Source organism: Durio zibethinus, chromosome 18 (genome assembly GCF_047325235.1).
Source record: "Durio zibethinus cultivar Kanyao isolate XHJ-2024 chromosome 18, ASM4732523v1, whole genome shotgun sequence".
Classification (NCBI taxonomy): Eukaryota; Viridiplantae; Streptophyta; class Magnoliopsida; order Malvales; family Malvaceae; genus Durio; species Durio zibethinus.
This window is the reverse complement of record NC_143179.1, coordinates 13,207,889-13,232,350: the sequence shown is the minus strand read 5'-3', so window position 1 is coordinate 13,232,350 and position 24,462 is coordinate 13,207,889. Positions and strand designations below refer to the sequence as shown.

The 24,462-nt window shown below is 33.0% G+C and overlaps 3 protein-coding genes and 1 long non-coding RNA gene across 10 annotated transcripts; 1 reads left to right on the top strand and 3 right to left on the bottom strand.

The window, feature by feature from the left end:
- Positions 1-1,033: 1,033 nt before the first annotated feature.
- On the top strand, positions 1,034-8,798 carry LOC111299667 (nuclear poly(A) polymerase 1-like). 5 transcript variants are annotated; one of them, XM_089747639.1, is made up of 13 exons: positions 1,034-1,832; positions 2,525-2,602; positions 2,687-2,794; positions 3,079-3,141; positions 3,262-3,423; positions 4,027-4,140; positions 4,251-4,313; positions 4,436-4,765; positions 5,288-5,452; positions 5,545-6,357; positions 6,821-6,897; positions 7,000-7,103; positions 8,156-8,798. In XM_089747639.1, exons 1-12 carry the CDS (start codon positions 1,740-1,742, stop codon positions 7,043-7,045), a joined length of 2,112 nt encoding a protein of 703 aa, XP_089603765.1. In that variant the 5' UTR covers positions 1,034-1,739; the 3' UTR covers positions 7,046-7,103; positions 8,156-8,798. The 5 variants fall into 5 exon arrangements, with proteins under 5 accessions (XP_089603765.1, XP_089603766.1, XP_022750733.2 ...); XM_089747640.1 differs by having other exon boundaries at positions 8,120-8,798; XM_022894998.2 differs by having other exon boundaries at positions 7,000-7,313.
- Positions 8,799-10,580: 1,782 nt separating this feature from the next.
- On the bottom strand, positions 10,581-12,410 carry LOC111299668 (transcription initiation factor TFIID subunit 8-like). The gene has a single exon (XM_089747642.1). The coding sequence runs from the start codon at positions 12,062-12,064 to the stop codon at positions 10,904-10,906; it is 1,161 nt and encodes a 386-aa protein (XP_089603768.1). The 5' UTR covers positions 12,065-12,410; the 3' UTR covers positions 10,581-10,903.
- A 3,604-nt stretch (positions 12,411-16,014) lies between these two features.
- LOC111300580 (transcription factor TCP13-like) lies at positions 16,015-18,618 on the bottom strand. 2 transcript variants are annotated; one of them, XM_089747643.1, is made up of 3 exons: positions 18,516-18,618; positions 18,014-18,077; positions 16,015-17,582 (listed from the first exon to the last, which is right to left on the bottom strand). In XM_089747643.1, the coding sequence occupies exon 3, from the start codon at positions 17,432-17,434 to the stop codon at positions 16,322-16,324; it is 1,113 nt and encodes a 370-aa protein (XP_089603769.1). In that variant the 5' UTR covers positions 17,435-17,582; positions 18,014-18,077; positions 18,516-18,618; the 3' UTR covers positions 16,015-16,321. The 2 variants fall into 2 exon arrangements, with proteins under 2 accessions (XP_089603769.1, XP_022751945.1); XM_022896210.2 differs by lacking the exon at positions 18,516-18,618 and having other exon boundaries at positions 16,015-17,578; positions 18,014-18,392.
- A 3,689-nt stretch (positions 18,619-22,307) lies between these two features.
- On the bottom strand, positions 22,308-24,257 carry LOC111300579 (uncharacterized). Of its 2 annotated transcripts, none has more exons than XR_002691444.2 (2): positions 23,210-24,257; positions 22,308-22,763 (listed from the first exon to the last, which is right to left on the bottom strand). It is a non-coding gene; the product is annotated as an uncharacterized LOC111300579 (long non-coding RNA). The 2 variants fall into 2 exon arrangements; XR_002691445.2 differs by lacking the exon at positions 23,210-24,257 and adding an exon at positions 22,922-23,197.
- Positions 24,258-24,462: the final 205 nt, after the last annotated feature.

Sequence of the window (24,462 nt, the reverse complement as noted above, 5' to 3'; positions counted from 1 at the left end):
TAATTTTATTAAACTTATATATAATTATCACTAAAATTTTAAATTGTATCGCATTCTTATCTTTTTTTTTAATCATATTTATATCATATTTTTAATTATTAGATTTAATCCAAATGTTTTGGCTCAAATGATTGAATATATATCCAAACATTTTACTCAAATAATTAATATATGATTTTTTTTAAAAATAAATTTTGAATTTTATATTTTCAAATAAAAAATATATGAACCCGATAAATAACTTTTATTTTGACTTTGGATATAGCTGGCAGCATGAAACAATTTTGGACAATCATAAATATCATTAAGAATGATTTGTATAGATTTGTTAGAAAAGCCAGACTAACTTTTTGTTTTATGTTGCCATGAAATGAGAAGATTCAGTATGATCCCTTGACACGTGAAATTTTATTCACATAGGGTTGTTTGAGAAATTATTTTATATATTGTTAGTATTTTTTTTTTAATTTCACAAGTAATTTTTTAAAAATTGAGTTATATCAAAAATTTTTAATTAATATGTGTTATTTTATTAATGTTGTTTAAAGAGTTAAAAAAATTTATTGTTAATATATTTGATAATTTTTTTTATTTATTATTAAAAATTTTGGTTGTTTATACTTTCACATGAATTTCATTTAAATATATTCTTTAATACTCCTTCTGTCCAATAAATTATGTCTAATTTGATATTTTAAGATAAAATTTTATTAATTTTGAACATTGATATTTTAAATATTTTATTAAATTAATTTTTCATAAAATTATATTTAAAAATTCATTTTAAAAAATTTAAAATATTTTCTCGTATTTTACTTGACAGTACATTTTAAAAAATGAAGTCAAAATTGAGAAAGTTTCGATTACCATATTCATAAATGGAAAAGAAGTATCATGTATATATGTTATGGTATGAGTGTTATATATACTAGTGAAACCTACAAAAGTGGAGCTTACGTCGGAAGCTCTCCACCGTTGACTTGACATAAAAAATCTCCGCATCATGCGTGCATTGTACGCAAGTCTAACCTGATTCCTCTATAAATATTGCAACAACTCAAGCCCGATCCAAACACTGGTAATTCAGGTACTCAACTCGGTTCTTCAAAGGAAATTCGGTTCACAGCTTGTCGATCGTACGAAAGCACGCGAAAAAAAAATTGAAAACCTAGGGATTCGTTCGCATCAACGAATTATTTCTGTTAATCGAGGGTTTCATCCGCCATCGACAAAAAAAAAAAACGACGGAAGACGACTAGCTAGGGTTTAATCGGCCGTCGATAAAAAACGACGTAAGACGACGAGTAACAATTGCCGTCGAGAGAGTTTCATCGCAGCACAAAGCATCTCTCTTTGCTCTGTATTTAGATCTTGTTCTGCTTCTGGTTTTGGTCCGGCTTCGTGAAAACTTGTTCCTTGTTGTAATCATATCAAGTCCGGATCATAAAAAATTTGTATCACGTACGATCGATTACATATTCATTTGCTGATATTTTTCCATCTAATATTCCATTTATTTCTTTCTTGGTTTCGTATCATATTTGAATATTCCATTACTCGCTGCAGATTACCATATCAGCCATATTCAAAAGAAAAATAGAAAATAGAAAATAAAAATTCAAAATTCAAAATTGTTGGTTTCCAAAAGAAAAGGTAAATTTAATAATAAGAAAAACGAAAAAAAAATAGTGGTTTTGTTTGGATCGTCAAGTGTAAAGCAGGGAACGCGAGTGAAGAATATGGCTAATGTTCGACGGTTTGGAGTAACGGAACCGATTTCTACAGCAGGCCCCTCTGAATTGGATGTGATTAGAAATTGTCAACTTGAAAAGGTTCGTTCTCTTCGTCCTAGCATTCTATTTAATTTCTAATAGTTTTCCCCATTTGAATATGTTTTTAACTGTAGAATTTGCGTGAATATATATATATATTCTAATTCCTTTATGGGGGTCTATACAAACTGAACATGAGCGAACATGGTTATGTTTGTGATCTTTTCATTTAATTAACGAATCATGAAATGTTGTTTGTTTATTAAACTTAATAAACGAACAAAAACGGAATATGTTTAAGAATTGTTCATCAAAAGCTCTATTATTTTTCACAAATGAAACAAACATGAAGGAACTTTGCTATGTTCGTTATCTATTCATCTAATTTGCAAACCTTAAACTGTTGTTCATGGTCATTTGTTAGACTTAATAAACGAACATAAAGAACAGAAACTGAACTGATGAATTGTTCATCAAATGTTTTGTTCATATACACCCCTATTCCTTTCTTGAGTTCAAATTAAAATTGTTAGGCAACTCAATGGGTTCTAATCACCTTCAGTTCGATGCCCATGAGCTTGTAGTTTTCATGTGGGTCATCACATCGATTGGTTGGGATAAAATTATTGTAAAATTATAGTGAAAATAATTGTAGATGGTGTGTACCTGACCCAATAGAATGGGGCTAAGAGATTAATTGTAGAATATTATGTCTGCTTTCTAATGTCTGATGATGAAAGTATTTGTTTCAGTTTCTTGAAGATTCAGGACTGTATGAAATGCGGGAAGAAGCTATAAGAAGGGAGGAGGTGCTCGGGAAGTTAGACCAGGTTAAGTTGTTGAACCTACTTGGCACTTTGGTTTCTGTTTAGTGATGTTATTTTGTCTGATGGAAATTTTGCTAAATTTAACAGACTGTGAAAGAATGGGTGAAAAAGGTCACAGAGGCTAAAGGGTTTGGTGAACAGGCTGTTGAAGAAGCAAATGCAAAGATTTTCACATTTGGCTCTTATCGATTGGGGGTATGAATTTTCCTCAATTTTTTTCTTAACATTTCTAATCAAGCCTTTTCTGTTGTATTTCATATGCATTCTCAAATTGCATTGTTAACTTGTTGGCATGTGGCTTTTGGCATCTTTTTTTTATCCTTGACATTCTCTATACTTTTAAGATGTGCCATTGAACAAATATTATTGTGTTCTAGTTCTATAACTGATGAGATTGTGCTCTAGTCCTGTAAGTAATGGTATTTCTTCTTGAATTTGTGAAATTGATTTTTATTGATGATTTCATGTTTTCAATACAGGTGCATGGACCTGGTGCAGATATAGACACATTATGTGTTGGACCTAGACATGTTACTCGAGAGGTAAGATGTGAACTTGGATAGATATATATATATATATTATATTGAATCTTGTAAAATTAGTTTAGCTATTCCCTTTCTATTGCCTTGCATCTCGGCTTAATGCATCCTAATTTTCTGCAGGAGGATTTTTTCGGTGAACTTCATCGAATGCTGGCTAAGATGCCCGAAATACAAGAGTTGCATCCTGTGCCTGATGCGCATGTTCCTGTTATGAAGTTTAAGATGAATGGGGTTTCTGTCGATCTTCTTTATGCAAGATTGGAACTCTGGGTTATTCCTGAGGTTAGTATTTGTTTTTCTCATCAGTTGCTTGGCAGTGACTTAATGAATTGCATGAAGGGACTAATAAAGTAGTTATTGCCTTTTTTTTCCTTTTTCTTTTTTCTTATTATAGTTCATATACTTAAACTGATTCTTATTTATCTTAGGCAAGTAAATAATGGATTACTAGGGATGGTTTCCTGCACTGTCTTTTTCTTGTTGTGCCGTGAGATGAACAAGTAAAATTGGAATAGTTAGGAATTTCTTGTTGTCTGGATTGGCATGGCTTTCCTTAATTTTACTTTGAAACATGAAATAAAAGAAAAAAAAAGGTAGTTTTAGTGTCCTTGTGTTTGCAATTATGGTTTTGGTTTATAAGTGCTATAGCATAAGTCTGTTTAGTCCGTGTTTGGAGGTGCTAGGTTGATGGTATTTTTAATCAAGTGTGCTTTTTTCTTTAAGCATGTTCTTTTGTAACTGTCTCATTGAGGCGTAGCTGTGTTTGTGCGCTTAACATTTATTGCTACACTGGCTAACTTTAACTGAAGCTTTTTTGTATGGTAGCTAACTTTTGAGTTTCTTTGAAATTGCAATAAAGAAGTATATTCAATATGTTTACTGCAGGATCTGGATGTTTCTCAAGAATCAGTGCTACAGAATGTGGATGAGCAGACTATCCTTAGCCTTAATGGTTGTAGGGTAACTGACCAAATTTTACACTTGGTCCCAAATGTTCAGGTTTGACCTTTGTTATTTTTTATGCATGCATTCAGAAATTAACATACACACACCTTTTGTGCCTAGTGTTGCTTTATATGTTACTTATCATGTCCTTATCTCTGATCCAGAACTTCCGTACCACGTTGAGGTGCATGAGATTTTGGGCAAAACAGCGGGGAATTTATTCAAATGTAAGTAAATCTGTCTTGAAAACCTTGTTTTCTCTTCCATTATTGTTACTAATCTTTCTTCTTTTGCTTGGTTTCTTATTCTTATATATTTTGTATGTTTAAATGTTTATTCTTCATATTAGGCTGTGGGCTTTCTTGGTGGTATAAACTGGGCACTGCTTGTTGCTCGTATATGTCAGCTATACCCAAATGCATTGCCTTGCACATTACTCTCTAGGTTCTTCAGAGTATTTTCCCAGTGGCGATGGCCTAATCCAATTATATTGTGTCCAATTCGAGAAGGATCTCTGGGTCATCAAGTTTGGGATCCCAAGCGAAATGCCAAAGACAGGAGACATTTGATGCCTATAATAACGCCTGCATATCCTTGCATGAATTCTAGTTACAGCGTATCATCAAGTACATTGCATGTTATGCAGGAAGAATTTCAGAGGGGAAATGAAATATGTCAGGTATTACGCATATGGAATCTAATGTTCTACATCTGGCTGTGTGGATGATATTAGTCTGCCATGTCATTCTAGCTTTCTGTTTACGCGAATGCTGCAATGTTGGTTGTACCTAATTACTTGTTGACAATATGGACTATTTTAATATGATTTTAAAATATTTGTGGATCTTCTTGGTCCATATGTATTGTTGGCACTTGGTATTTGCGAAAGTAAATTCAACTGCAACTTTAAAAATGTCACCCTTACTTCTTTTCCTATAGGTTCTATAAGCCAACATTTCAGAAACTTGCTTCATTTATTTATATCTTAACTTCAATTTGACAATTATAAAGAAATTAAATTTGGAGCTCGAGGTTTTGAGGACCAAGTACTCATTTTAATATTGTATTTTAACAGTTTTTTGACCAGTATAGCATACTGGCATGACACCTATAGTTATTTCTATTGTCATGAGCCCCTATCATAGTCTGTATTTTTCGAAAATTTGTTTTCACTGATGATAATATTCTACAATGATTTCAGGTAATGGAGGCAAATAACTCTTCATGGGCTAGTCTGTTTGAACCTTTCCTTTTCTTCGAGGCATACAAGAATTACCTGCAGATAGACATAGCTGCCAAGAATGATATTGATTTTAGGGAATGGAAAGGCTGGGTTGAGTCACGGCTTCGTCTGATTACATTGAAGGTGATATTTCCCCCCTTCCCCTTTTATTTTGCATTTTTTTGGATTTATTTTTCTGTATTGTCTCTAATTTTCATTACTGGATCTAAATCTAGATTGAGAGGGACACACATGGCCTGCTTCAGTGCCACCCACACCCTAGCAATTTCTCGGACAAATCCAGATCCTTCCAGTGTTGTTACTTCATGGGGTTACGGCGGAAACCAGGTGTTGATATTCAGGAAGACAAGCCATTCGACATAAGGTCAACTGTTGAGGAATTTAAGCAGTCAGTGGAGGTTTACACCTCTAGGAAGCCTGGGATGTGGATCCATGTACATCATATAAGGCGCAAAGACATTCCTCATTTTGTCTTTCCTGGTGCTATTAGGCCTTGCCTTATGAATAGAAATGTGGACGGAAGGAAAAGAAAAAGGGATGATAATAATATTTGTTATAAGTTGAGAAAATCTGGACCTGTGACAGCAATCAAGGATGCAAATATGTTGATGGAACCAAGAAAAGTGAAACAATATGAAGCAAATGGATCAGACTCACTGAGTAATGCAAGATGCCATTTAGAGAATTGTTCACAAAATAGCCTGCAAGGGGATCTTTCATCTGTTTCTGAGTCTTCTAGGACATCTGAAGTGATGGTTGTTGCTCATGAAACTTCTAGCTCATCTGTTGTCTGGCAAGGTTCTGGAAAAGTACAATGCTCAGTTGACGGAACTGAATATTTTGGCCAGCCTGCTTTCCAGCAGAAACTCAATAAACGTGAAGTTGACACCAGATCTATAAGTCAAGTGGAGAAATTTGAGGGTGCAATAGTTAATCCATTGCCTTCCTCAACTCTGGAGCAAGGAGCAAGCAAAGTTGTTGGCAGTTGCTCTAGCTTTAATCAGAATAAAACTTTTGAGGAGCCTGAGGTATTTTCTGCTGACACCTTTTTTCCTGTTACCATAAATTTATGTGTTTTTATATTGATTAATACCTAATCCTAGTAACAAAGCATTCTGCCCAAAACCTCTTCCGCCTTGAAGTTTTTATTATCTTGATTGCATGGTGTGACAATCTTAGTTGCCTACACTAACCTTAAATGTATGACATAAAAAAGGTTTGGTACTTCTAATATTAGAAATCTGAATAATGTTTTATTTATATTGCTTGTAATATCTGCAAATTTGATTTGAGCTTGCTTTGAGAATGCTTTTTCCCAATCGTTATCTGTTTAAGATTACTAGGAAAAAAGGATACTATTTTCAAGTACTTTAATGTGAACAGCTTGTAGTTTGTTGAGCTCTTTTACGTTGAAATGAATAATGATACCTAGTGTTTGATCAACACTTAATCTGGAGGATCATACTTTGTTTTTCTTTTTCAAAATGAAAGGTTGAGGAGCTTGCTGCACCGTTCATGAATGTAGCACGTGTTTCTTCCTGTGTGCCTCCTCAGAAGTCGCTTATCAGGTGATTTGTCTTTCTATAAAAAGCTCCTTTATTCTATGGTAAATCTTTATTACTCATCTTAGCAGTAACTAGCAAGTCTGTTTCTGGAATATTCATCTTCAGGTTTAATTTCACTACTCTGGTCAATGCAACTGGGAAAAGTGCTTGAATGGGATCAAATGATGAACCATTAAGCTTTATCTTGAGGATCATTTTACTCCAAAGATGTATGTATATATGGGATATGGATTTGGTGTTATTGTAAATTTTGCATTAGCAACATTGTGCTACTCTCTTTCAATCAATACGGAATACCTTGTTGCCAGAAAACAAGAACACAAAGTCTCCAAAAGTCCTTTTCTTTTCTCTTTATATTTTTTTATAGGGAAGTTTTATACATCATATGATTCAATGTGGGCAGATTGAGGCATTACAAGGTATGGTAATTAAATAATACTACCAATGCATCAAGTGTTACTAAATCTTACTTTTATTAAGTCTTAAAAAATCGACCAAATAAAAAGAAAACCCCATCTTACTAAAAAGAGCAAAAAAATAATAATAATAACAACAATACGAAGGATTTCATTGAAAGTTGTATTAGTTCCATCTTGCATGGTATATAATTCCTACTGCCAAGACTTGGGCTGTTTGGGACAACTGTGCAAACAAATATTCTAGGATGGAAACAAAAACCAAATAAGCAAAAAAAAAAAAAACTAGTATTTTCCGATTCCCCCATGTATACAATTTTGGAAACTACAGCAGTCCATTAACCTCTTAGTCTGTCCCTTTACCATGCCTATATCGTAAAATTATGTCCTTATTACATAAATGGTAAGCATTTTTTGGACCATACTATTGAATGTACCATCCTAAAGGATCAATTATTCTATTAGAAGGCATTGCACTGTATATAAAAAATATTATCTTATATATTGCCAGTAAAATTTTAAAGTAAAGAAATAAAAATTTTTATAATTATTAAATGAACTTGATAGTGTGAATATATATATATATAAAATATGAAAATTCATATATATTTATCTATCTATTTCAAATATATACAAGTAAAATATGAAAATTATCATGCTATAAATTTTGTCATCACGAAACTCATGAACTTATTCTAGTGGTCCATTATCAATGAATTTGCACCTGTTCGCAACAGTCCAAATCCAAACCATAAATACATTGCCCAAGTATTGTTGGCATGTCTTCTCAATGAGCTTCAATCCATCAGGTCATCTAATCAGTTCTAACTTGTTCTCTGCCCTAGAACAAACCAAGGAAAGCATTAGGCTTCTAAATGGAAAACACAATGGCGGAAAGATCAACCAGTTCGAGCCAATTGAGAAGAACCACGGGCAGCTTATATTTGATGCAGCTAATGAAGTTTTAGTCAGAAAATTGGTGAAAGAAGCTCTCATAAGCAGTGGTTCTTACCGAGTACGCTGGAGGATAGACGACCACAGGGACAACGGCTGGTAAGAGATTTATGTTCCGATATAGATAAACTACAAACTGCATCAAATGTAAGCTTGGATGATGAGATTTATTGTCTGAAAAGCATCTTATTGGGAGATTTGACGCTTGGATCAATTGATTGGGCGGTGTGAAATTCCATGGGTAGTACTAGATGTGAAGTTATCAGTGGTGAAGCAGCAAATTCACAAGGGCAGGCAGCCTAGTGTGCATTGCAGGCGACTGTTTTTGAAGTGGTATTTCTAATGATGTCATCTGGAATGGAGAAAAAGGGGCAACAAGAAAAAGGGTTTCTTCATTTATCTTTTTTCTCAAATTCATTTGGTCTATAGTTGCAAATAAAACTTGAATGAAACTTACCACCATGTAAATTAAAAAGCCCTTGAAATGCGCGTATATTGCAATCTTATGTATATGCTAACATATGTATTCTCTCCCTTTTTGGCAGTACAATTGTATCTGCATCAAGCATATCCATATGAGATAACTTTCTTTTTCCAACTACTAACAAAGAAGTAATCAAAGAATTTAATAAGCTTCTTCTCAAGTTGGTACAATGACTCATAAGATTTATTGCTTTGCTTACCACACCAAACAGAATTCATTCGTTCACCATTTCAAGTGGTTATGCAAGTATTAAATGTTAAACTAAGACCTCCTCAACCCAAATAAAGGGAGCCCCTTCAGTGTCAAAAAGCATTTGTTGATATGTATAATCTTCAGCAATGATCTATTTGCAAAATGCTTCTAGATGAGCAGTTGTTTAAAAGGCAAATTTCAACATATGCGGTCATCCAAAGCTTCTTGCTACTTCAAATTTGATTCAAGGTTCTTAGTGAACCACCACAAATTCTGACTCCCATGTTATTTAGCAAAAAAATTAGAGATATATAGATTGGCTCCTTAGACAAGAAAACTTGAAGTTTTTGGGATGTAAGTCATTATTGCATTCAACCGCCCTGCTAGTACCTATTTAATCAGTAAGAAGGAAAAACCATTGACAGCTATATCTAAATACTAAGCAAAAGGGGGGGAAGGGAAGGGGGTGCGTTTAACATCAAAGAATGAAAGAAGAAATGATAGCAGTAAGTAATCTTTAAATACCATGGATTGCTATAAATTTCTGCAATATACTATAAGTTATAGTGGGTCGGATTAGGGTTTGGATTGCACTGATGCAATGTAATTAGTAACTTTCAACCCTACTCCCAATAAGTGATCTTTAAATGCCATTACTTACTTTTGAGTTCAATTTGAAAATCCAGGATGGTTGATTATCTCTGCATCTTAATGCAGTTCTGCAAATTATCCAATGCTGATTCCTAGTCAGATTGTATTTTTAGCTAGAGGAAGACCCTCTCCTAGGTCTTATAACACATTTATGCACAAATCCAACACGTATTATTCACACAGAACAAAGTTGGACACAATTTTCAATGTCATAACAAGTGTAACCTGAAAATTCAGATGATTAAAGGAATTCAAGACATCCCATTTGGGATTGCAGTATACCGGAACCCTGTTAGAAGATAAAGCTCAAAAGCAGCTGTTTGAAAGCATCTGATCACATTAATCTTGACCCATGTACAAGCCATTCTATTTCAATATGTAGGAAACTTTTTGTAATGATAATACAGATATGAGTCTATCCATATCCTCATGAACCCCTACAACTAAAGGACAATTGACATACACAGGATTTAATTACTGTTCTGTGTCAGATTAGATAGGTGCACAGTTAAGATACTAGCAACCTATATCAAGCCTTGCTTCCTTGTCTCAAAGTAACATCTAAAATGCCAGTGAAAGTATTATAGCTGTTAATTTAGTTTATACATAAAATAGAAATATGTCAAGGAGCGGGTGCACCATATACAATGACCTACATGTAACAGGATATTAATTATGCTTAACCTATCCTTCACCATTCTGTTTCAATCCGTCAACTATTACTATTTTTCATATGTTATCCAGAACATCCTATGTAGTCAGCAAAGGCTACCATCAAGATAACAACAAAACAAATCAACAAGGCCATTGAACATGGAATAGATATTCATAATATAGTGAAGATGCCAGTTAAATCTAACTTGTCAACCATGAATATTCAGTTTCCATATTATTCATGATGGTGTGTGACATGATGCCAGTTAAAGAAAGTTTACAGCAGATGGTACTTGTTCTCCAACTTTGGTCTCAACTTAAAAATGCAGAAAGCATGCAACATGAAATTAGCCTGACTTCATTAGTAACAGATGCTAATACAATATTGTATAAAGCTTCAACAATTGTGAGCATAGTGTACATATGGAGTTCAGATTGAGCCACAAACTGATAAATCCATGATCAGTTTAAGACCACAAAAGAAGAAACAAGAATGTAAATTAAAAAGAATCATACATTGACAAATTTCTATCATGGCAACTGTCACATGGATACCTCAAGAAAGCTTTCAAAGCAGGAGACTTCTCTCTGGTAGCTTGCACAGTCCCTTTCTAGGTCCATTCTAGAACAGTCTACAATGGATGATAACAAACCTAGTTTACAACTGAGCTCGCTCCTGAGAGCTTTCTCTTGATTCTTTCAGGATTTTTTCTGCTCTTCTTTTCTGGTCATCCTTCTCATTATCATTTCCAAACCATGAAGCAATCTTCCCAGGATCCTTCTTCGATGAATTGAAATCTGGTGCCATGCCTAAAGACTTCTTTCCAATTCCAATCTTAAAATGCACCAAAGGCCTCTGGTTATAAAGGACTTTTTTCTGTTCATTATCCGAGTTACATAACCCACTCTTAATTGCTTCAATAGCAGGAGCAAATGTCTCTAGCAAGGAAACATGGTTTCCCACAACACAATTTTCTGGAACATGATTTCTCAAAGCCACTTCATTCAAAAGCTTAGCTGGAAGAAGAACAGGCGACACTTCCACTTCCTTTTCCCCAAAAAGCAGAGGTGCAGCAAGATAAGGATTGCTAAGAGAAGCTTTCCTTGCTCTACCATTATCTCCACCATCACGTGAAGAACCTCCTTCATTCCCATTATGTGCAAACCGCCGTTGCAAATTCAACAATGACTGCTCCACCTTCCTTTCAACCCTCGCTAACTCAGTCTTCTCTCCATTCGAAACACTCATCATTTCATTCCCTGCACTTGACCGAGTAGCATAAGTCTCAGGATCAGGAAAGGCAGGCAACCAACTCGGTATATGCTCTCCAAGAGGCTCTTCTCCTTTTTCCCAAAAACTTCCCATTCCTTTCCACTCTTTAACAACTGGGAATCGAGGAACATCATATGCAAACGGGATATCATCCACATGACCAACATAGTGAACAATATCCCTAACAATCCCTGAATTAGCAACACAGCGATCAACATCAGATGAACCAGCAAAGCCTAAACCCGATCCCAACTCTTCCAACCCTTGAATAACGTCAAACACATTCGCTTCCGCTCTCCCCGCCAAATTAGCATTAAGACTTGCGGTTTTTCCTATGCTATAAATGTACCGAACAATAATATCAGATAATGTTTCTAAAGCAGAGTGTTGGAAACTCTGAAACCCTACGCTTTCGCATACTTGCGCCACTGCAACCTTCCTGATAGCAAGGGCAAAATCGTCACTTTTCCTACGAAATTTGGAAGACTTTGACTGTTTTTGTGATTTTTCGTGTTCTTTTCTATTCTCCAAACTTCCATCGTTCATGTTCAATAATTCTTCATATCAATTTCATATTCAATTATTTAAAAAATATTTAAAAATTAGAAAAGAATACCCCAAAACATAAAGAGAGAAATGAAGGCGGAAAGCTCACCTTTTTTATTACGTTTGATGAATGAAAGGAAGCATTTGGTGAATAAATGGGGTATTAGGGATTGTAAGATTTGGGGAAATTTTAAATCTTAGGCTTTTGAAACCCTTGATAAATCTTTGCTTGGAGATCGAAAAAATTGGGCGTTAGTTTTATAAACGGAAAGAACTAGAGATTGTTTAAGAGGGTAAATGATACATACACATGACAGTTCTTAGAATTTTTGTGAATGTTCTTGACATGATTGATAATGGTCACATTAAAAAAGTATGAAACCAAGAACTATCAGCCACGTGTCATTTCCGAAGTTTGCAACGTGAACAAAACAGCATAGATTTTAATTGGAGGGCAGGGCCGGCACTTCCCTAGTATAGTGGTAGTGCGTTCACATGTTAAGCAAAACGCTGCGTTCGGTCTTCTTGGAGGGTAAAATTGATATCATTGAATTAAAATAATTAGATTCCTCTCTACCAAAATTTTTTTTCGCCTCAACATTTTTCACTTGTCCAATTGTTTTTTTTTTTTCAAATGAAGGCAATACCCTATTACATGAAAAAAAAAAAAGGAGGTAGTTTGATTCGAATTTAAATTTTAATATTTTTTTAAAGATTTTTTAATTATTAGACCAAAAAACGGAAAACAATTGTTATTAAGTATCAAATTGACCTTCCAATAATGTAATTTTAATGTAAACATTTTTCAGTCGTCCAACTGTTATTAAACAATTTTTGAATATCAATTGAACCTTTTCATAATGTAATTTTAATATGATCGTTTTTCTCTCCTTTGCATTTAATTTCTTTATAATACCCCTTCCTCTAACTAATTGTGTACTTTTTCCAAATATGATTTTTATCTTATGTATGATCATGCCTAATATGATACACTAGCTTTATCTCCTTTCTCGATGAACTAGGAATGTATATCTAGGTTTTTAAGGCACTAGAAATACACATAACATTTGAAAAATATACTTAAAATAAGTGTTTTTTTTTTTTCTATTTGAAGAAGAAAGAATATTGTATAATTATTTTTATTTGGAAAAAAAAAGGAATTTGAATTCTATTCTTTGAGCAAATGGATCATACATTAAAAATTATTAAGAAAAATATTCGAGTGCAATATTAGATTTTTTTAAGAAAAAAAGTTTTTACACTTGAGAATAACAAGGCAATCAAAGAGAAGATTAATTGGACATTGGGTATCTTGCTTAAGATGTAGAAGACGTCATGAAAGTGTTATAAAACTCATAATTAGAAAGAGTTTACATAAAGAAAAATATGATTGTAATAATATGTCCATTTGGTGTAGCAAAAATGGAAGGAATTATTATTGGTGAAGAAAGCACTTACAAAAATTTTATTTTAGGGGTTGAGAAAAGATGGAAGGGTGAGATTATGATGGGAGAGGGGCATAGGGCTACCTTCCTTTTTGTAGTCCAATAACCCATTTATCAAATAATAATAATAATAATAATAATAATAATAACTGTATTTTGGTTGCACTAATTAAGTTTTTAAGGAAATTTTGGATGAAATTATATGAAAAAAAAAATAATAATAAGTAACAATATATCCATTTAATTTAACCTTCTTTAAACATATAAAAAAGAAAAGAATAAAAACATCGAAAATTTTACTTTCTTTCAGCAGTAACTTAATTTCAGTCCAAAAAGCAACAATTAACCAGAGACTTAATTTATTTTATATAATAAATTAACCAAAAACTATAAATGGATTTTCCCCGAATTAAAAAAAAAAAGGTAAAAAGTTGAATACAATAATGTGAAGAAACAATTTTATCAAATCATATTATTTAATTAATTTATGTTTAATAAAAACACTGACTAGGAATTAAAAACCTTAATAAGAAGAGTTCTTAGATTAATAGTGAGCCTTTTTTTTCGGCTCGATGATTAGCAAGTAGGGGTTCTTAGATTAATGATCGGTAAGTATGGGTATAAATGAATTAGATATGAATAAATTTTATTATATTCGTGATTTATTAATTTAATTAACAAATCTTGAAATATTGCTTATAATAATTTGTTAAGTTTAATAAACGAATAAAAATCAAATTTATTCATAAATTATCATCAAATGTTATCTTCATTTACACTTATACGTCATAAATAAATTGAATATTAATAAATTTTGTCATATAAGCAATCTGTTAGTATAATTAATAAATTTTAAAATATTTTTTATAATTATTTATTAAATTTAATAAACGAATAGAAATTAAGTATTTCACGAATTTTTTATTGAATATTCTATTCATTTACACATTGACAAGCATTTTTCTTTCTCTCTCTTTATATATATATATATATATATGTATGTATGTATGTATGTATAAATAAATCAATGTTGAACAAATATAAATGCAAAATTTTAGAGGAAAAAAAAAGAGGATATGTCAAATAAGTGAATGAGCAGCAATTACCATGACCCTAGAGATATAGAATTTAGTCCTCAAACTAGAAGATACCGGTATCTATCATTGGATACTCGTAAAAATTTTTTTGAAGACAAGTTCGGGTCGGAAGGTTTACCCCTAAAGACAGTATCATCACTACTTACTAATAATGAGAGATTAATTATATATCCAAGATACAGCATGCAATTAAACAGGATCAAACATTCAGAACGGAACTGCAAAGTTAATATCTTATTTCTGCTATAAAATGCATTAATTGTTCTTTCTACTCTTAATTCATTGGACATAACACTTTATAGTAATTTTCTCAAGAACCAGTCTTACCTATATATGTTTGAAAACTATCCACTTTCCAAATATTAGCGTATGTTCTTAAATTAATTACATTAATAGCAAACCATTAATGATCTATAGCTAAGTTTTCTCCAGGCATATAGCTTGGTGCATGAGCTTTTCCTATAGGAACAAAAACCTGTAATCACAGTACAAAACCCTAGAAAAGCTAGCTATAAGCAGCAGCAGCAGCAGCAGTGGCAAGCCCAAGCTGATCTCCAATCTAACAGTTTTGTGTTGTATAAAGCAATTAATCAAACAGTTTTGCTTTGATTTAAATTAGCAAAACTGGTATGGTATAGACAGTCAGATGAAAGCTATAGATAGGGGCTGCAGCGCCAAGTGCTATTAAACATAACAGGCTTGTGGGGCATTTTTTTTTCTCTTCCAACAATGAAGGACCAGAGATAATAAATTAACTTCTGAGAACGCTACATTCAACTTTGCTTCTTTCTCTCGTTCAATGCATTTCTCATACCTGCAGCGTCAAGGACCACAAACTTAATTTTCATTTCATGTAACTTTCAAAATGTGGGTCCTTTTTTAACCCTATTTTTTCATCCTGCTATTTCTTTCATCATTACATTATCCTGTTGGATCTTGTGCAAAGTTGGCACTGCCTTAAATCCCTTCATCTACTTTGCTTGCTAATACGTGTAATCCTTTTTTCTTTTTGCTTTGCAGCAGCTTTTAACAATCAAATCTATCCCATTTCCAGGTTCTATGGTTCAGTTTCTACAGCATATTTTTCAAAAGGGAAGTGTATGTACCTCACCTACTCAGTTTCCATATCTCCTTCCTTTGGTTTTTGCGTGGGAGTTGGGAGAAACGAGTGTAAGGAGAGGGTGGTAAAGGAGTTGGTAGTTTCCATATCTCTGAGCACAAATTGTTATATATGCTTGTCACATGTTGTGCACATAACCAAATTTCAGAACCAATGCAACATAACTTTGTAGCATTTCATTGATATTACTCTAGCAATACTATGGTCATTCTTTCAGCTGAAAAATTTAAGAACTATATATGAACACTTTTCGGTGTTGTGATATTTCACTAGGATATATCAAACTAGTCACATAGCATCAAATATATTTCAAATATTTTTAGCATGGCATTCAAATCTATGAAGATCTGACTTGCCAATCATCCAAAGAAACAAAATTATGAAATCAAACATAAAACATTAATTGCTATCCCAGTAATTATAACTTAATTCGTCTACATATCACTTCCAGGAAGAAGAATGCCTTGAAATTATGTAAATAGATTCAAACAGTACCTTTTCCCTTCGCCTCAGGCAAAATGGTTTTAGTCATGCACCGTGCAAGTTATTCCAAAGGGAAATTCCTCACTTCATTCCTCATTACATTGCTTTCTTGTCATTTAGAAGGAAAGTCCTGCTCCTTATCTTGTTGATTTCCACTGCTGTTGTGAGAATTGTGAAGCCTAGGAATCATACTCAAATGAAAGGGTCTGATAGATTGGCTTATTGAGTATGCTGCAGCTGGAGGGTTAAGAGAATTAGGCAAGAGGCTTTGTGCACCTGAGCTCAGCATTTGGAAATGATTAACTTGTTGTCTAGGATCAATCTCTAGAGAGGCTGTGGTCTGAGGAGGGAAGAAAGGCTGTGTTGCTCCTGGTGGACATACCAATATTTGAGAGCCAGACGATAGAGATAATGTTGATGGCAATGGCACAACATTGAAATTATGTCGTTCTTCTGTGTGGGATGCAAATCCATGGCTTCCTAACTGTGATAAAGGAAAATTAGAAGGATCAAAATGATAGTAAGAACCATACGGCTCTGCATTGTTTAACAATGCTGGCAAGGAAGAACGATTGGCTCTTTGTAAGATATTATCCGAAGGTACTTGTGCTCCATGATGACCTTCACTGGCTTCTTGTTTTTCCTGTTCATTTCTTTTGTTCCAATTGTCTTTCTCATTGGTTGTTGTTTCCCATGAAACGTCTTTGGATTTAGCCCTCCAAAAAGCGTCAGAACTCCAAAAGCTTGATCTTGATAACCCTCCTGCAGGATCTTCCCAATTAACACTAGTACTGGTTTTAAGCCCTTCTTTGTTGGATTGGGAAGCTCTAGCTTCTTGAGAAGTACTTAGAACCATTTGATGGTTAAGGGAAAAGTACCCTGGTGGTACTGGGAGTGGAGGGAGTTCATCAATTTCATGTTTAGCTGCATTAAGCAACCAATCAACAACCTTGCTAGGCTGATTAAGTCCAAGCCTGTCTTGAAGATCATACAATTGAATAGCAGTAGGTACCGAGAGCCTCACCCTTCTGTCTCTTAATCCTCTAATGGTGCAAACTTTACTATGCCTGTCTTTTCCCCCAAAGGCACGCGAAACACGTACAATTCGCTGATCCTTCAATCTCAACCATGGCAAAGAACTAGATGGACCTTTACTGACCTCGGTATCATTTATGTTGCCTTCTTGTTTGGTGGGAAAATCTGCTTCCTTTGAACTTGCAATCATCTTATGTCTCACATTATTGAAGCATAAGCAGCTGAAAACCAATTGAATAATCCTTTCAGCTGCAGGTTAACCTGGATCTTCCTTTACATTTCTGAGTCAGGAATCAGAATTCGCTTGCAAAAAGATTAGTGTAGATCCCGTCAACTATCTGCGTCAAAATTGCAAGAAAAGAAAGAACAACAAAGACAGAAAGTTGATCAATTAATGTGAAGTAATAAACCTCCTACTAAAATATGTAGTCCCAAGGCTAAAAAGGTAGTTCCCAATTTTTCCTGAAAACAAAGAAAATTTCTTAAAAGTGAAGAAAAAAATGTTGAAAAATTTGTTGAGTCAAACACATATGCAAAAAGAGGAGATGAGTATATATATATGTATAAGCCTAAATCTCATATCCTTTTATCTTGTAGAATCTAATCAAGCTCAAACTTGGTTTGCTTTAGTGGAGAAGAGAAATTAAGCAAGAAAATATGAGGATGTGATGCAGATCTATAGGAATAGTACTCTAGTAATAACTTATACAGATCTGGTTTTAAAACGAAGAAGTAAGACCGGATTGTTTTGCAAATCAAATGAACTTACAAAAATATCAAACGCTTTATGTGATGAATGCACCCTGAAACTTTGGTGCTGGACTCAACCCAACCTGCATGTATATTGAAAGATCAAAATTTTTTGCTTGTACTTGTAAGAGAATAAAACTTATTGTTGAAGTTCATCCATTTGAGATAAGAAAGATGCCGGAATTCAAACAACCACTGTCCATGTAAGAATTTAAGAAAAAAAACAATGGCAGTAGGGCTGCCACATGGCGCATTTTGCCATCTGTCAAATAAATGTGCTAGTCGATATCTTATCATTTCCTTCCTTCAAGCATATTAAGCTATTATTAGGGGTGCTTAATAGTCTCCTCTCTGCCATAACAATAAAAATATCGCAGCAGGTATTTATCAAGTTAATTGTGAGCAAGGAAAGACACATGGTTTTGAGTAAGTTAATAATCTGTGATTCCTACACAAAAACAATGCAGAATGTAAGGGAGACCATGCTGTACATTTCAAAAAGTGATGAGGCATGCTTTTACCGACAATTACAAAATGCCTTGTGACTGAATCTCTATCACATTGGGTTGATGAATGCACGCCTATAGTACTAAGGAAGATGTACATGTGAGCAAAAATTGGAAACAGGCAGCTCTAGAGTTTTCTTTTTTTTGTTTTTATACACAATTTTTCTTAGGTTTTATTGCTTTGTTCCCACTTCACTTCTCTTGCAAGCCATGGCCATGCTTACAAAATAGTAAAGTGGTTCTGTCGCTATCACATAGCTTTTTTTGTACGTGGAGGTCGTAGCCTAAGAATAGTGGAAGGATTGCAAGTGATATGATTGGAATCCCAAATTTATATGAATTAATTAAGTTTTGAGTTTCTATCACATAGCTAATGATCAATAAAAACTGATATATATATATATATATATATATGAAGAACAAAAATTTAAGCATAGTACTCCAAAAAAACAGGTTATGTTGAATTCAAATAGGATATCTAGAAATGGGATTACTTAATTATGAGAGACGATTAAAACACAAAAGAGAAATCTACCAAGATAAGTCTTTTGACTGGTGCTTGATGAAATTTGAGGTGTATAAACTTGAGGGGAATTGTCAATTTGATGTGTTCGGTAATTGCTTTAGACCTTAACAACTCCTTTATAGATTTGGGACCGATCTATATAACTCTCCTTTAAAACATCCCAGTAGAGTTGAAAAGAGGACCACACAACTTTTCTGCAGAAAGATATGCATGGAAGGCAAGTTGGAAGTGTTGAACCTATAACTGTTGAGAAATAGAAAAAAAAGAAAAAAACTCAACGGAATTTCAATTCTTTTAGTACTTACTTCATCACAATTCATATAGACCAATTGAGTGTAAACAGTGCCGTAGGCAAATTTGTTTGCTCATCTTGGAAAAAGTTAAAAAACAAAGAAAAAACAGCCTTTCACATGTTCAAATGGTTAGGTCTTAGAAACAATTTGTATTGGATCCTGGTTTGAAATATACATTCCATTTTCTGTATCGGTACCAGTCTTTGCTGAAGGAATAAGCAGTTGGCTAGTTTTCTGTAAATATGCAAAAGTTTCTTTTGTATTTGGTGTGATATCATGATATTAATAACGCAGCCACCAAAACAAACAAAAATAGAAACCCTAGGGGTAGACCAAGAATGAATTGCAATGCAACTTTTCAATCTTTGAAGGGTGATTTTGTTACTGACCCTTGGAAGGAAGGAAAAAGGACAAAACTAGGAATAAAACAAGAAAATTTTGAGTTTTTTTTTCCCTTACATTGAATTTTACTTCTTGAATAGCCAAAAACTTTCCTTGGTAAAGCATACATAGCCATATACAAATTGCTCCCTCATGTCAAATGATTGATGAGAAATCAGAGAAGATAAAAATGAGTTGGAAATTCTTCTTCTTCTTCTAGTTCTCCTGCAAAAAACAGAATATACACCAACATGCAGGAAAATTTGACCTTACAATGCTATCTCTCTGGTTTTTCTTTGACTAACTGAAGTAAGTGATCAATTAACGCATTTAAGATGAAGTTGCAGCACTTAACTGTCAGATTGATGTCAGTAAAGAAATGTAATGTCAGTATATATATATATATATATATATATATATATATATTGGTATAATGGAGGTCACAACCTAAGAATAGTGAAGGAATTGCAGGTGCTGTTATTCAAATTCCAAATTTGCTGTATGCCACCTCTTAAGATAACATATCTTAGGAAAAAAAAGGGTGACATATCAGTATATTACATTCATATATACATATACATATATATAAATAAAGAAAGGAAAATGGAAAAGACAGATACCAGGAACCCTATTTTCAGTCAAAAGTTTAAGTTAACTTGTGAATTGTGATAATATGAGTTATGGCATCCCTTTTCCAAGCAAACAAAACAATCTGGATAAGTACTTGTTTGTGAAAAATATGGATTATTAGAAACAATTTTGCCTTTTTTGAATCAATTTTCTTTTCTGCTATTATTTTGTCTCTTTGGAAGGTGGAAAAATGTAAAGAACGAAAAGAGGAGAAAGCACATATATCAAAAGAGCTCTTCTTTTAGGGTTTATGGTTTTGGTATTTCTTTTTCTCAACACACTCTCTTCTTTTTTTCATCTCTCAAGAAGCAGTGTTGGGCATCTCAAGATGACACTGAGCAAAGTTTCACAAACTGTTCTGAATGACTGATACAAAGCAAAGGCACCATTATTGCCAAATGGTCCCCAAAATCCAGACACAAGTCCATGTTCACCCTACAATTAATTATACTAATCCAACTTTGCCTATTTAATCCCATTAAAATTTCCCTCAGTTAGATAGTAATTTAATTGTCATAAATATTATTTTCAACAAAAAAAAACTGCTAATAATTTACATGCATGTGTCCTGCTATAATTTTCATGGTGACATAATAAAACTCTTTGTTAAAATATCAAAGCTTTACATGCGTAAAGATTTATGTACTGCTTGAAAAGAAAGTAATAAAAAGGTAATCACCTTTACGAGGTGACTTATTATGACATATAGTAAGTCTAAACTTCAAATTTCAGTATCTGTAATATATATAATCTTTTCTTTTATTTAAATATTATAGTCTCTTTTGCACCAAAAAAATAAATAAATAAAGGATTCGCTCTTTATTCTTACAAAAGAAAATTTCTTTCAAAGCATTTTGGTTTTTGTGTTCTTAGATACCCTTTTTCTATATAGAAAAATGATTAACAATTATAGTTACCTTTTTTTTTTCTAAGCCAATGAGCTAATTACCTTAACAACATTGTGTTTAAAATCTGTATTATTGAAAACATGAAAGTCTTTCAAACAACAAAATTTTTTTTTTTTTTTAGTAATACTTTTATACATTTGATTATATTTTAGCAACATCTCAAATAGAAATTAATGCTGTTAAATGGATTTATTGGTAATGGTACAAATACACAAGGTACTATCGTAATACTATTTTTTTAAAATTTCTTAATTTACCCTTAAACCTTCCAACTTTATTATATACTTGACTGAAAAAAATATTATTATTATAAAAATATGAATATTTATGACTAAAAGTCTCATAAAATACTATTTATAGTGTTTTAAGCATGTAAAATTATGTCACTTATAATTAGGGATGTTATAGAGATAGGTATTGAATGGGTGAAGCATTTTTTTTATAATATATTTATCTTCGTATTCATATTTATTTTGCGTAAAAGTTTACACTCATTTTCATCCTACAAGGGTCTTTCAAAATTATACATATCTTAACCTAAAATTTGATATCCATACATGTTTTTATTTGGGTAAAAAATTAAATTCTTCATGGAATATAAATTAAATTAACATCCTTACTTATAATAAAAATAAGTTTAATAAAATTAACAATATTATTTCAAATTTATGCTACTAACAGGAATAGTGTTTCTTAATTCATGTTACATGAAAGTTTTAGCATGCGGAGTGGGAAAAAAAAAGTCAGCATTTGCAGGTAGGATTTGATTTCAAAGGAATTAAGTAATTTAGTTGTATTGCATTTTCAACATCTTCATTAATTACTTTTGCACCATCTTCATAACTAATTTGACAAACATTAAAATGGCTTATTCTGGATCCAAGACACGTAAAATAATGATTTACTATTTTGATCCAAAACAAGATTGAGAGAAAAGCATAGCCCCACAAATAGTTGTAGATGAGTTTCAAATTTTCAGCTGCTATGATTCACTTTGGTTAACGTGAAGTCAAAATTTTTTTGTCGAAATTTGCATTCTGAAACTGGGTTTTGAAAGGAACTGAGTGGGTCGAGAAAAAAAGATGAGAAATTTATGTTTAAAGTTTTGATTTTCCATTACAGTTATGTTTTCATTCAAATATTGTACAATTTCTCCCAATCTCCCATGGAAATGGAAGAGTCTAAAGGAAACACATGACAAGAGTTTGATATACAGAAGAAAAGCAATGCATGACTGTAAACACTAGAGTTGTGAGAAAGAAGACAGGGTAAAATAAAGGAGCTGCAATTGTTGTTTGATTTCATCGCTCAGAGAACATAGTACTTCACTTTCTCTGCTTTTTTTGTTTTTTAGGCATTTAAGTATCTTTGCTCTTCTGACTGATCACCTGCTGCTCTTTCTTCACCTTTTTTCCTTCATTTTTTTCTAGGGGTTCTCCAATCTCTCCTTTCTATCCTTTTCCGTGGGCTAACAGGCGCTAGACATTATCATCTTTCTGAATATCAACAGAAGAAAGCAGCATCCCTATAACACAAAGAAAACAACTAATCATAAAAGACACATCCAACAAAAGTAAAAAAAATCCCAAAAATATTAACCCCATCCCAATCTCCACACCCCCCCAAAACAAAATTAAGAACTATCTGTCATGTGTGGGCAGTTTTCCAGACCAATAACCTCACCAGCTCTCTTAAGTTTTAACTGGCATAAGAAGAGAAGTGTCTTTTTCTTTCTTTCTTTTTTCCTTTTTTTTTTCTCTTTCTGCGCCATAAATTTTGTATGTTAGTGATACTGGAAGATAATTAGTGTAGGTGATGGTGATAGCAAGTTGCCAGTGAGACAGATGAATTTTATTTTATTTTTTAATTTATTTTAAGAAACTGTCTGGTGGAATGTTATTGAAATAAAAATTAGCGAAACAGAAACAAAAATCTGTAGCAAAAAGTGACGGTAAGACTTAAAACCATTACAATTTACAGCCACGCCACAAGAGAGACTCCTCATTTGGCTAACAAATCAGCAACCGAGTTAGCCTCACTTTGAGTATGAAGAAAATTAGAAACACCTTTGAGTCTGGACTTAAAGCTTTCAATCTGGTTTGGGATAAGTTCCGTACGCCAAGGGACAATGGAATGCTTGGTGGTCCACGGAACTTCATTCTTAATTAGAATTACTTTCAATAATAATAATATAGTGAAAGCAAGCCCAAGTAGATGAAGAAAAGAAAGAGAGTCCCTTCCTCTATGATTGCCATGAACTCAGCGTAATTGGAATCCTTCACACCAATTGACTTGGGAAAAAACCTTTTGATTATTCCAGCATGATAACACTTCCAGCAACAGCAGCCTTTGGTTTGCCTTAAGTCAATCAATCCACCAATATTTAGGTCTAAGTCAGTGATACTTAGCCCTCCAAGATCCTTTTCTAAGCAGATTGTCTCACTTGACCAAATGAAGGTTTTTTATTTTATTTTTTCTGAAATATTGAATTTAAACTCAATGTAATGCAATCAATGTTTATCAGACCGATTCAATGATAATTAAACTAGCTATAAAAGAATTCACTTCTTTTTTGGGGGTTGAGAAAGCTTGCCATGTCTGGCCTAATATTGCATTAATAGAGTAAGCAATTTTTCTTCAAAAGAAAGGGAAAAAAAAGTATTACTACACCTTTTTAGGCTTTTCACTAGACAAGATTGAATTATTGGATGAAAAAGAGAACACATTGAAACAAATTTGGGAAAAAAAAAGCATAGCGAAGCATACACAAACCAAAAAAAAAAAAAAGGGGCATGCGCAGGCGTGAATACCCAAAAGCATTGAAGGACTTTAGAACAAAGAAGCACGACATTAAACAACAGTCTTAGCAGTTATACTGCAATGCTAATATTATTATAGGATATGATATATTATATTAGCTAATTTATAGACTTCATATTATACCATTTGAGTCCATTATTATTTTGACTAGTGGTCGCATTATGAAGATAAATAGAAAATGTTTGATACAGCAAGAAGATGTCAATTTTGGGTATATCGCGTGTAGGATTTTGGAATGAGAAATCTGTTTAAATATGAGTTTACTTTAATTAATATTTGTATACGAATTGAATGTAATATTTGATTATAATTATAATTGTAATTTAATATTAGAGTTAGTAGATCAATTGATTTGAAAATTACTTTATTGTTTATAAATGATTTTTTGAAATTACTCAGGTGGA